We start from the raw sequence: 13,522 nt of genomic DNA on the forward strand, positions 1-13,522 counted from the left end.
CTGGATGGCTGGCTTAAAGCGGGGGTTCACCCTAAAAACAAATTCTAACATTGCATGGAGCCGACCTATGAGACCGACACTATGCTGTTTTTTTTTTTGGCATACATACTGCGCGTCACGAGTTGCCGAAAGAAGCCGAACGTTGGTACGCAGGCGCCGTATAGAGCTGCACCGACTATTCAGCTTCTTTCGGCAACTCGTGACGTGCAGTATGCACCGGTCGGAAGCACGTCAATCACAGCCTGTGATTAGGAACGCCCACTCCCGCGGGAAAGCCGGGGGGTGAAAAAAGCCCTAAAATGGTATGTACGCCAAAAAAAACAACAGCGTAGTGTCGGTCTCATAGGTCGGCTCCATGCAATGTTAGAATTTTTTTTTAGGGTGAACCCCCGTTTTAAGGTTAGTTGTCAGCCAACTCTTTTAAATTAACTCTGAAGTTTGACCATATTTTGAAAGGAAATAGTTTGGAAGCCCCATCTGCATATAGGTTCCGAGGGTTTGCGCTCCGCGCTCATCAGCAGGGAATGGTTAAGCGTTGCACAATACATGGCACTGCAAGTATTAATAAAATTAATAAGAAAAAATAATACAATAGTGGATGACACCAGAGAACATCTAACTACACAACAACACAAGTCCTTTTGACATTCTCTGCCAAGATCTCCGGAATAAATCGCCAATTACACGCAATTATTCCAGCGATTACAAGGACCGTTATCAAGAAATTATCTTTGCTAAGAAGAAGAAATTAGATCAGACACAAAAGAGAAAAATCAATTTTTCCTGGTTTAATTAAAGTAATCCGTATAACGGCGCCCCAGCGATTAAATACACATTACCGCGCCTGCCACACAGTTGCAACTTAGTAACACGTAGGAATAAAAGCTGGACGAGGAAGAAGGAGACGTCTCACCTGTGACAGGAGTTTATTGTCGTCCTCCAAGAGTTTCACTTTGGTCTCGAGCTGTCGGATATAAGTGGACGATGAATCTATAGAGAGAAAAATTAAGAGAAATCTAATTAAATGTTTCCGTTCAAACCCTGGACCATGCATTTGAAAATCAACGAAAATCAACTAAAGACATTTAGTTTCCAAAAGCAAAATGCATTAAAAACACTGCAGCTTTTTCCCCCCATAAAATCAGCTTTAAAATGTTTTTTATTTATATTTTTTTGGAAAAAAGTTCTGCTGTTTTTCTCCAGCCTTTTTCAGACATTTCTTGTCTACATGGACCAATTTATGTTGGCTGCACTTCCTTGCTCTGATAGGGACAACAATAGACCAGCCTGTGCATGTGGTAGGTTCAGGGCTCAAGTCCCGCGGGAACGCGTGGGAACGGAGTTCCTGCACTTTTTTCACAGCAGGAACTCCATTCCCTTTGCAGGACTAGAGCAGCCGAGCCGCCCGAGCCAATCCTTCACTAAGCGGCGATGCCCAGCTCGAGTCACTGTCAGGGGCAGGCGAACCTTAGTAATCCTTAGTTACTGGCCGCTTCCTGTATATGGATTCATCAGGTAGTGTGCGGGTATTCCGTCACTTCCTCGATGCCGCAATGTCTCCTGGGAGCTTTTGTCATTGTTCCCAGTAGACATTGCGGAGGTCTGCCGCGAGTTATCGCGGGATTTAGAAAGAACTTGCTTATCGCGGCAGACCTCCGCAATGTCTACTGGGAACAATGACAAAAGCTCCCAGGAGACATTGCGGCATCGAGGAAGTGACGGAATACCCGCACACTACCCGATGAATCCATATACAGGAAGCGGCCAGTAACAAAGGATTACTAAGGTGCTTTTAACCCCTTCCTTGGGGTTAAAAGTGCTCCGCTAGTGGCCGAAAAACAGCGGTAAAGGGACGCTAAAACGAGTTGCCTGGTCACATGGGGGGGGGGGGTAGATCCAAGTGGTTAAGCAAAGCAAGACCAGCAAAGCATTACATCATTTTACTGAACTGTTCTAGTGATACTTGGACATGGTTTTACATTAGCAATCAAAGATCCTGAAAGATTAGCGCAGTAACTTAATATTCTGTACACATACAAAATATGTGAACAATGCAATGAAAAGGAGGCAAGCTCTGTACTTCCAGAACACGGGCGGAATATCGGAAAATCAAGTGTTTAGAGACAGTATTGAAGCTTCTTCCAGGAAAAACTCTCCAACCCGCCCCTATAGGTCTCTGATGTTACATCGCAGGAGACGGGCAAGCCAATCTATATTTTATCAGCCAGATCAGTGAAGTAACGCAACTTTCCCCGTATTAGGTTACAATGGGGGATGATGGAGGTGGTAACACAGGAAGGAGATACAGCAAAACAAACTCTATGCTGGCAATAACGTTGACTGCAGACGTGAGTTGGCAATACACAGTTTGATTTTTACTTAAACGTTCGTATAGAAGTTTTGAAAAAACATTCAACAGAACATTTCTTCTTGCCATCGTTGAGTCAACTAATTTCATTCAAACACCCTAAAAATGATATGAACCGAAGGTGCGGTTCCGCCTATACTGAGCCCCTAGATTAATGGTTAAAGTGGTCAGGGATCCACAATGGGTAACTGGGTTACCACCAAAGTCCGCATGGACTAATAATCATGGAGATTAAACAGCTAGAGAAACATCTATGTGAGCAGGATGGATCGAGGGTGACAATTAACACCAGACAGAACGGGAGATTTTGATGTTAAGTTGTGGGATGAATTTGGAGTCAGGCACTACAATTAGTAAGGTCAAAACAGAGATACGAGAGTCAAAAAAGAATACCCCTTCTAGATTGTAAGCTCTAATGAGCAGGGCCCTCTGATCCCTCCTGTATTGATTTGTATTGTGACTGTACTGTCTTCCCTGATGTAAAGCGCTGCGCAAACTGTTGGCGCTATATAAATCCTGTATAATAATAATAATAATACTTATATGTTGTCAGAGAGGGAAGATGGGATGAGTGCTATGGCTGCCCGTCTGATCATAGGAGGGTACAGTATGTGAAGTACAGGGGGTCCCCAACTTACAAAACGCCCAAGTTACAAACTTCTACTTACGAACCGGGCGCTGCAGGGACCCTTTGCCATTTTCCGCGGACCGTCTGCTGTTCTGCGCATGCGCGGCCGGACGGAGCCTCGGCAAATGACGGAAATGTCCATAATTGGCCATGCATGCGCAGAACAGCATTTAACAGAACAACGGAAAACATCAGAAATGTCCGTGATTGCCGATCTGTGCATGCACGGCCGACTTACGAACATTTCTGATCTACAAACAGGAGGAAAGTCCCTAATGGGTTCGTAACCTGGGCACATATGATTCCAATACATGGGATGCAAAGGATATAAGAACAAAATAAGGAAAGCAGAATTTAAAGCAGAGAAATATTACAGACAGTTAAAAGAAAATGATATTTCCCATTGATTTCGAGTGGTTTTAGCTTATAATTTTGTGATATTGAGAATGATGTTTTTACCATTTAGTGCTGCACTATTGTTTACCTATGTTTTTGCTCTATATGTCTAGCGAGGTGCCAGTAGCTACACATTCTCTCAGCACATTTCTTTTACACTCCTTTACCCTAAAAATTGTGTCCAGGGCTATTTTAATGGAGTCCCAGACATACGGTATTAAACAGTTTTCATTACAAAATGTACAATTTTTTTCCCTAAACGTTAACCACATTCACAGTTGGATCTTCATTTGTCTGACCAAAATTTTTCATCTTGCTTCTTTAACTTTGCTTGTCACTATGGTCCAGAATGGTCGTTGGTCACAGAAAGTCGAACGAAGGTTCCAAATATAAAAAATTCTAATGCCGCGTACACACGATCATTTTTCGGGTTCTAAAAAAATTACTTTTTTTATGTCATTAAAAACGATTGTGTCTGGGCTTCAGAGCATTTTTCGGGTTCTAAAAAAATAGGCAAAAAAAAATCGAACGCTCGTTCTGGTAAAACTACCGCTCGTAATGGAGTAAGCACATTCATCACGCTGTAACAGACAGAAAAGCGCAACTCGTCTTTTACTAACACAAAATCAGCTAAAGCAGCCCCAAGGGTGGCGCCATCCGAATGGAACTTCCCCTTTTATAGTGCCGTCGTACGTGTTGTACGTCACCGCGCTTTGCTAGAGCATTTTTTTTTCACGATCGTGTGTAGACAAGGCCGGTTTAATGATCAAGTTGAAAAAAACGTTGTTTTTTCTAGAGCCTGAAAAACGCGGCATAATAGTTTATGACCAGCTGTAACTTGACAATTCAGTGACAATTCAGTGTGCCATGTAAATAGCCTAGACTCTCATTTAAGTGGATCAACCCCATTGGGATCCCTTGAAGGTTTGTTCCACTCAGGTTGGCCTGCGGCTCTATTTATTTTATTAATTCGCTGATTATTATGGTGACGCATTATGTTTTGGAACCCTTTGATAAAACAAATAAAAAATAATTTACATACAAAACAAAATTTCAGTTTGCTTTTCCTGAATGGTGCATTTAATAATTAACAAAAACACATTAAAAACCTATATAATAATTCATATATAAGAAAAAAAAATGTATATTATTCTAAATAACCAGAAACTATTGAATATATATATTGATTTTCTTTTCGCTATGATGTTTATTTTCCAGATAACACAATTTCAGTTTGCTTTTCCTGAATGGTGCATTAAATAATAAAAAAAAAAACATTAAAAAACCTATATAATAATAATTAATTTACAAGAAAAAATTGTATATTATTCTAAATAACCAGAAACTATTGTATATTGATTTTCATTTCGCTATTATGTTTATTTTCCAGATAACACAATTTCAGTTTGCTTTTCCTGAATGGTGCATTAATTAAATTAAATTACAAAAAAAAAAATCACAAAGAAAACTATATAAATAATTCATATACAAGAAAAGACTGTATATTATTCCAAATAACAAATTACTATTGAATATATATTGATTTTCTTTTCGCTATTATGTTTATTTTACAGATAAGCATATAAAATATATATGTATCATGTTTAAAAATGTATTAACTCAAAATACTACAATAAAAGAGACCTTCTAGTTTTCCATACAGAATTACGCAGAGTATGATACGGACGATCCTCCTTTTCCCATACTGGCAGTTCAATGGCCTCTCCATCCATTTGTAATGATATATACTCCATACACTCTCACAGCTCTTTGTGTCTGTTCCCCATGATATCTCTTTCAAGAGGCTTTTAATAAAGCACCATTCACTATGTAAGGTTGGTATATCTGTTGTGGTTTTCTGCTGGGACTCTGATGACTTGTATGTTCCCTGTGCTGTTTATCATAGTCCAGGATCGGCTTGTAGACATCACAGTAAATCTCTACAACAAGAAAGGGCCCCGGGATTTCCAGCTACATGATCCTGGCCTGGGCTTACCCCAGGGAAATAGACTTTTATTACTGATGTTTCCTATCATGAAGAATTATACCAGCCATATCTGTCTCGGGGGCCTGTAATACATCACCTATTTTTGTTACCAGCTTCATAGATACGTACAAACACAACAGAGATAGACAGTAAAATGATCCATAGAAATCAGGAACATGAAAGCTGCACATGGCAGATATAAAAAGACACAAATTTATTGTTAAATTTATTTTTATTTTTTGCAGAAAGCAGTGCGTGTACCAGGCTTTTCTTTATAGCAGGGGTGCCCAACCTTTTGGAGAGAGAGGGCCACTTAAGCGACTTGGTAATCGGTTGCGGGCCACAATGAGCGGAGCGGGTGAATGGCATGTCCGTGTCCGCTCTGCATATGCAGAGCGGACACGGACACAGCCCACGATACTTTCTAGTGGATTGTATTGGAGGTAAAACACAAGTCGGTTTATGTCTGCCACTACTTAGGAGGTGAATGGAGGGTCCAATTGGTCACAGAGGCGTTGCTAGGGGGGGTGCGGTCCGCACCGGGTGACACCCGCTAGAGGGGTGACACCATCCCGTTTTTTTTTTTTTTTAGCGGACATACCCAGCTTGCCCTGTGCAATCCCAGCCTGCCCTGTACCACCCCAGCCTGCCCTGTATCACCCCAGCCTGCCCTGTACCACCCCAAACTTTCCCATGCCACCCCAACTTGCCCTGTGCCATCCTAACTTGCCCTGTACCACCCAATCTGCCCTATGCCATCATAACTTGCCCTATACCACCCCAACCTGCCCAATGCCACCCTAACTTGCCCTGTACCACCCCAACCTTTGCCATGCCATCCCAACTTGCCCTATGCCACCCTAACTTGCACTATACCACCCCAACCTGCCCTGTACCACCCTAACTTGCCCTATACCACCCCAACCTGCCCTATGCAACCCTAACTTGCCCTATACCACCCCAACTACCCTATATCACTCCAACATGCCCTATACCACCTTAACCTGTCCTAAACCACCCCACTACACCAACCTGCCACTATACTACCCTAACATGCCACTATACTGCCCTATACTATCATTTACAGGGGCTGGTTTGGGGTGTGCCCCGTGCGCTGCCTGCTTGGTGCTGGGCAGCCTAGACAGAGGGGGGGGTGACACCATGTTTTACCGCACCGGGTGACACCAACCCTAGTGACGCCACTGATTGGTCGGACTGACCGTGTGAAAGGAGCACAAGGCGGCTTTCACACCGATGCGCTGCGGTTTACCCGCACCACACAGTGTACCTTTGGCTTTCCTGCACTTTGCAATAGACTTCTATTATATTCTGCAGGTTTGGTGCACTTTCGGAAAGCTCCCCAAACTCGCAGGTAATAACAGAAGTCTAGGAGAAAGGAACAGACTTAAAGATAGAATATAGATTTTATAGAACATCTAGGAGGTGTCAATTGTACCCAAGCAGTGCCCTAAGAGATGCCTTTCGTCTTGAATAGAAGTAAATAGAATAGAAGTAAAATTCCTGTGGCCTTGGCCCTCATGTGCTTTAAAGTAACCTTCTCAATACTCTAAAAAAGAGTGGCTGGTGAGAAGAGCTACGGTGTCCAGAGGCACAGAGTATCCAACACAACTAGAAGTGTTGGATAGTAGCGACACCTAAAGCTCTTTACAAAAATAAAAGATTTGACTCCCCACCCATGCAATGGGCAAGTTTTTTTTTTTTTATTAAACAGAGTTTGTGTAGCTGAATATCTGCTGTGTGAGATCACCGAAGGCACTGCTGCTTGTGACTGCTAGTCTCACCCGGTTTGGAGTGAGATTTGGTGATTTCACCACTTTACTGCCCGATGTTCTCCTTCCTGGAGAGGAAGCTGTGGGCCTCTTCTATAAACTTTGATCTTTAGTTCTTTCCATAGATTTTCTATTGGATTCAAGTAAGCTGATCGGTTGGGCCATTCTAGCAGCTTTATTTTCCTTCTTTGAAACCAGTTGAGAGTTTCCTTGGCGTTGTGTTTGGGATGATTGTCTTGCTGAAATGTCGTCCCTCGTTTCATCTCCATCATCCTGGTAGATGGCAGCAGATTTTTATTAAGAATGTCTTGGTACATTTTTCCATTCATCCTCCCTTCAATGATATGAAGTTTGCCAGAACTGTATGATAAAAAACAGCCCCACACCATGATGGTCCCACCTCCAAACTTCACTGTTGGTATGGCGGGTGTTTTTGGGGTGATGTGCAGTGTCATTTGACCTCCAAACATTGTGTGTATTATGGTCTCCAAAGAGTAAAATTTGATCTCATCTGACCAGACTATGTTCTCCCAGTTATTTCACAGGCTTGTCTTAATGTTGTGCTGCAAACTTTAAAGCTACTTTCACACTGAGGTGGGGGGTTGGCGTTAGCGGTAAAGTGCTTTTTGGCCGCTAGCGGGGCGCTTTTAACCCCCACTAGTGGCCAATCAAAAAGGGTTAATATTGCCCGCAAAGCGCCACTGTCAAATCGCTTTGCATGCGATTCGACAGGGGTGGCCGTTGATTTCAATGGCAGGGGTGGTGGATGAGCCACCGCTCCCTCACCACCCGAAAGATGCTGCTTGCAAGACTTTTTCTAACATCCTGCAAGCGAACCACTCCAGTGTAAAAGCACTGTGCGGCTTCAGGGGCTTCCAGTGTGGGGCTTCAGGGGAGGCATTTTTCGGGCGCTATTTTTAGCCATTTAGCGCCTGAAAAACGCCTCAATGTGAAAGTAGTCTTAACGAGCTTCAACATGCTTTTTCTTCAGCAATGTAGTCTTGCGTGGTGAGCGTGCATACAGGTCATGGCAGTTGAGTGCATTTCTTATTTATTTCTTTAAACAAATTGTACCTGCTAATTCCAGGTCTTTCTGGAGCTCCCTACAAGTGTTCCTTGATTCTTGGACACATCTTCTAAAAATGATTTTCACTCCTCTGTCAGAATTCTTGTGAGGAGCACCTGTTTGTGGTCGGTTTATGGTGAAATAATGTTCTACTTCCAAATTATGGCCCACTGGGCTCACTGATATATTCAGAAATCCTTCTGTAACCCATCAGTATGTTTTGCAACAATAAGGTTGCAAAGGTCTTGAGAGAGCTCTTTGCTTTTACCCATTATGAGACATTTCTTGTGTGACACCTTGGTAATGAGACACCTTTTATTTTAGGCCATCAGTTGAGACTGAACCAGCCGATATTAATTTGCACTGACAACACTGATTTTATTACACATAACTTAAAGCGGGAGTTCACCCAATTATGTTTTTTTTTTTATGTTTTCCCCTTAGATGGATGCTCGTTTTGTCTAGGGGAATCGGCTAGTTGTTTTAAAATATGAGCCGTACTTACCGTTTGAGATGCATCTCCTCCGTCACTTCCGGGTATGGGTCTTCGGGAGCGGGCGTTCCTTCTTGATTGACAGTCTTCCGAGAGGCTTCCGACTGTCGCATCCATCGCGTCACGAGTAGCCGAAAGAAGCCGAACGTCGGTGCGGCTCTATACTGCGCCTGCGCACCGACGTTCGGCTTCTTTCGGAAAATCGTGACGCGATGGATGCGACCAACGGAAGCCTCGAGGAAGACTGTCAATCAAAATAGGAACGCCCAGTCCCGCAGCCCATACCCGGAAGCGACGGAGAGGATGCATCTCGTAAACCGTAAGTACAGATCATATTTTAAAACAACTAGCCGATTCCCCTAGACAAAACGAGCATCCATCTAGGGGGAATTAGTGTCATGTGCGGGTGAACCTCCGCTTTAAAGTGTAAGTAAACCCGCCTATCGTCTTTAGCCAAGGAAGCTGCCATCTTTGCCTCTGTTTAATCTCCAACTGCCATGATGCTGCACATGTGATCAGTTATGACACCAGCCATTGGATGGTTTGACAGTTTGGTTGAGAGCACAACCAATGGAAGTGTTACATTTCCGTCTGCCAGAAATGAAATTATTTTATGGATGGGTTTACTTCCGCTTTAATTTCTGAACTTATTGGTTTTGGTGTCTTTGTATGTATGGATTGCATAGGTTTAGAATACCTTTAGAATTATATTTACCTAGAAAAATGGTGATGTGCTCAATACTTATTTTACTCGCTTTATATATACACACAGTCTCACACACACACACACACATATGATATAGATACACACACTATATATATTTACATCAAACTTATCCATTTTTCATATTGATGTAAAACACGGGGAGAAAAAAATAAGGGGCTGTACAATTTACGGAGTGCTTTTACTTCCTTGTTTTCATTTTGAACCCTCCGGACTGTGATTAACACCAGCGCGGGATTTTGCTGTAACGTTTTGGCAATGCCAACTACGTGGTGATATTGATTGCATTATTGAAGCAGTCAGCAGAATTGTAGCAGGATAAGGCCAACGCTCCATTATCCTTATTATAAACACTAAGCTGGAGGTAATAAATCAATGTGCTCAGCTTCCAGCTTTCCTACTTTGAAGGCCTCCAGGGTTGGACTCCATCAGCGGGAGGATTGGAAGGGGGGGGGGGGTCAGTGTCATAGAAAAGGTAAAAAGGTCAGGAGTCAGGACTGCATTCCTTCTCCAGCATTACCTGGCGGGCTGGGAATACAGTCAGGAAAAGCCGGTAATAGCTCTGGACATCTCCAGGTAATGAGTCTGAAGAACAGGCCTTGTGCCTGGAGGGCTTCCTACGATTCAAAAAAATGCTGCTTCTGATGCCACACTTGGCCAACATGGTACACAGGCGTGTCACCAAACTATAAACATATAGGCTGATTGGGGTAGCCTGTAAAATAAAAAAAAAATAAAAAAAAGCATTTATGGTCCAATTACTTTTTTCAACGCATGCCAACGTAAGGAACTGTAAAAAAAAAAAAAAAAGAAGGTATGCGATTTGGAGCAGTGGTACACTAGGTTGATATGATTTGCAGTGGGAAAAAAAAGAAAAAGAAAAAGTAAAGCAAGCCCTCCTGGGTGATCCATGTACATTGCAGGGATATTAAAAATTGTTTATGAATTCTACCTTTTGTTATTCTGAAGAAATAGCTGTTTGTCTGTGTCCACTCTGTATGGGAGTGACTTTACAATTCTTAATTAGCTACTGCACTTGCAAAGTTTCTAATGAGAAAATGGCAGGGTCTGCATCCCTTTAGACGCGATTTCTTTTTGGTAGTGTCTAACCAAAAACATGACATTTTTGTTGTAGGGGATACCCAAAATCTGACGTATCTTAGTGCAGACTTCTGTGAAAATCAGTGAGCCAATCACACAAGCAGGAAATGACAGATGGTGTGCAGAACACCTCCAGGTAGCCATATTGGATTGCATTATAGAGTTGATTACAGCAGCTGCAAATTGAAAAGGAAAGGTCATTTTAATAACCTTCAATTACAATATGACTTGTGTAGTATCTGTTTAATATTATATATATATTTATTTATTTATTTATTTTCGATTTTTTTCCCCCCTCAAAAGTGGAGATACCCTTTAATGCAATGCATGTTAATGCAGTTTAACATGCGTGCAGTAACCAGTGCAAAGGGGGCCCTAATATTTTAGTGAATTGCTCCTCAGGCAGTTTCTATGCCATGCAGTACTCTACAGCAGGGGGTCTCCAAAATTTCTAAACAAAGGGCCATGTTTACCATCCTTCAGACTTTGGGGGCCAGAGTGTGGCCTGCAGAAGTAGAAAATGTCCTAATATATCAGTGAGAGCAAACAATACTCTATCTTTGGCATTAGGGGAAGGAATAGTGCCCCACCACTGGTGCCAGTGAGAGATCTGGTGTCCCTTCGCTGGTGCCAGTGAGAGATCTGGTGTCCCTTCGCTGGTGCCAATGAGAGATCTGGTGTCCCTTCGCTGGTGCCAGTGAGAGATATTGTGCCACTTCACTGGTGCCAGTGAGATATGGTGCCCCATCTTTGGTGCCAGTGGCAGGAATAGTGCCCCATCATTGATGCTTCATTGTTGATGCCAGTGGGAGAAGTAGCTCCCCCAAGGGCCAGATAAAGGCAACCAAAGGGTTACATCTGGTCCCCAGGCCGAAGTTTGCAAACCTCTGCTCTACAGTGTGATGCCAGTTGGCATAGGTGGTACTGTTCCTTTAACACATGATAGTTAAAGCTGCACTCCAGCCACAAATTGAAATCTATTCCTCAATAGTCACAAAGGATATACATGCCCTCTGTGTGCACCAAATGCCTTTGTGTGACTCTATTAATAAAATTTCTGTATAATGCAATTGGTTCGGTGATTGACGTGCGCAGAGTAATTCAGCATGTACGATGCTACGAAGCACAGACACACCCGTCCATATCTTCGGTGGATCGGGTGGGGGGGGGGGGTCCTTGTTCATGAAATGCCAAGTTTATTTGCGGCCTATATGGTGTAGTACGGGCACAACATGCTGAGTCTGCATTCTGAGCCTCACTAATAGAAAACCATGGCATCCCGGTAATTAGCATGCGTTCAGCTTCATTACATTCATCTTTCCATTTAACACTTTGAGAAATGTCAGATAAATCTATGCCTGTCATTTATATTCGTATACCCCCCACCCCACCCCCATCTCCGTTCTGCATCAGTTCTTCCCAACATAACTAACTGGAGCCCATATGAGGAAAGAGGGTCCTCCGGGGGTGATCTACACCAATAGCAACCAACCAGATGTCCATCTTTCATGAAAACTAAAGTATATCTGAAACCCAATCATAGGTGTGCGTAGACTATTGCATTAGGGTGTGCACCACAAAGCTCAAACACATCAGCTGGGCAAATGTTGGTGTCAGAGCAGTGGTCAGTGTCACGAGAAAAATAAAAAAAGGAGGCGCACTAGCCTAGTGCATTATCCCTTGGATAAATATTTATTAAAAAAGATAAACAAAATTACTCACAAGTGTAGCTAAAAGGTTCACAATGTAACAATTTCCCACAAGTGGCGACAATAGATCGAGCCCAAACGCACTCCAGGTAATCATATGGGATGTGATGAGGGCCACTGCCGGCTTACGCGTTTCGAAGGACGACCTTCTTCATCAGGCTGAGCTCTGATGAAGAAGGTCATCCTTCGAAATGCGAAAGCCAGCAGTGGCCCTCATCACATCCCATATGGTTATCTGGAGTGCGTTTGGGCTCGATCTATTGTCGCCACTTGTGGGAAATTGTTACATTGTGAACCTTTTAGCTACACTTGTGAGTAATTTTATTTATCTTTTTTAATAAATATTCATCCAACGGATAATGCACTAGGCTGGTGCGCCCCCTTTTTTTCTTTTTCTCGTTTATTGACAGGATACCCCTATCCTTGAAGGGCACCATCATGAAATATAGACTGTCTGGTAATCCACTCAGGAGTGTTTGTTTTCTGTTTCCAGTGGTCAGTGTCAGTAGGACAGAGGTTGGGGTCAGTAGTTTATTTTTATTACTTTTTTACAATTTTATTTTTTATACATTTTTTTTAGAAGCCTCATTGGGGGGGGGGCTTTGGTGAAATATTTGAGACAGAGAAAGGGACTGAGGACAGAGATTTCCCAGCCCCTTTTTCTGCAGCCACGTTTCTAAAAATTGCAGTACGGTTCTAAAAAGTACCAATTCACCCAAGATTGGGACGTATTAGGCCCTTTTCACACTACAAAATAAATCCGTTTTAATAATCCGTATTAAAATCCGTCAGATAATGTTAAAAAACGGAAGTTATACGTCCTTTATAAAATATCATTAAAGTCTATGGGATTTTTTTATGTTCCGTAAAGATCCGAAATAGTCCGTTATAACGTACGGACGTTAGTTGTAACGGAATATGTGACGGGTCTTGCACTATTTTTTGTCCATTTTTTGTCCGTTGCAAGAAACGGATATATTGACGTCCGTTAAATTTTAACATTGAAGTCTATGGCGCACGGACGTTAGTAAATGTCTCCGTAAATGTCCGTTATGTTAACGGACGTTAATTTTACTGAGCATGCTCAGTAAAGACTTCTGGAGCTGGACTTCAAGAAAGGGTGAAATGGTTTTTATTAACGGACGTTAGAAAGGAATGATATAACTGATGTATACGGATATATACGGATAAACATTATCCGTTTTCAATAAAGGAAGAATGGTAAAATATTTATCCGTATGTATCCGTTATTAAATCCGT

The 13,522-nt window shown here is 42.4% G+C and overlaps 1 protein-coding gene across 2 annotated transcripts in view; it reads right to left on the reverse strand.

Annotated features, from left to right (window-relative positions):
* Positions 1 to 13,522, reverse strand: part of CCDC85C (coiled-coil domain containing 85C) — a 148,125-nt gene that overhangs the window by 31,247 nt on the left and 103,356 nt on the right. For both annotated transcript variants that reach the window (XM_040332994.1, XM_040332993.1), the window contains exon 2: positions 914 to 990. In XM_040332994.1, the coding sequence (XP_040188928.1) occupies positions 914 to 990 (77 nt within the window). The remainder of the gene's footprint in view (positions 1 to 913; positions 991 to 13,522) is intronic.

Source organism: Rana temporaria, chromosome 13, assembly GCF_905171775.1.
Source record: "Rana temporaria chromosome 13, aRanTem1.1, whole genome shotgun sequence".
NCBI lineage: Eukaryota > Metazoa > Chordata > Amphibia > Anura > Ranidae > Rana > Rana temporaria.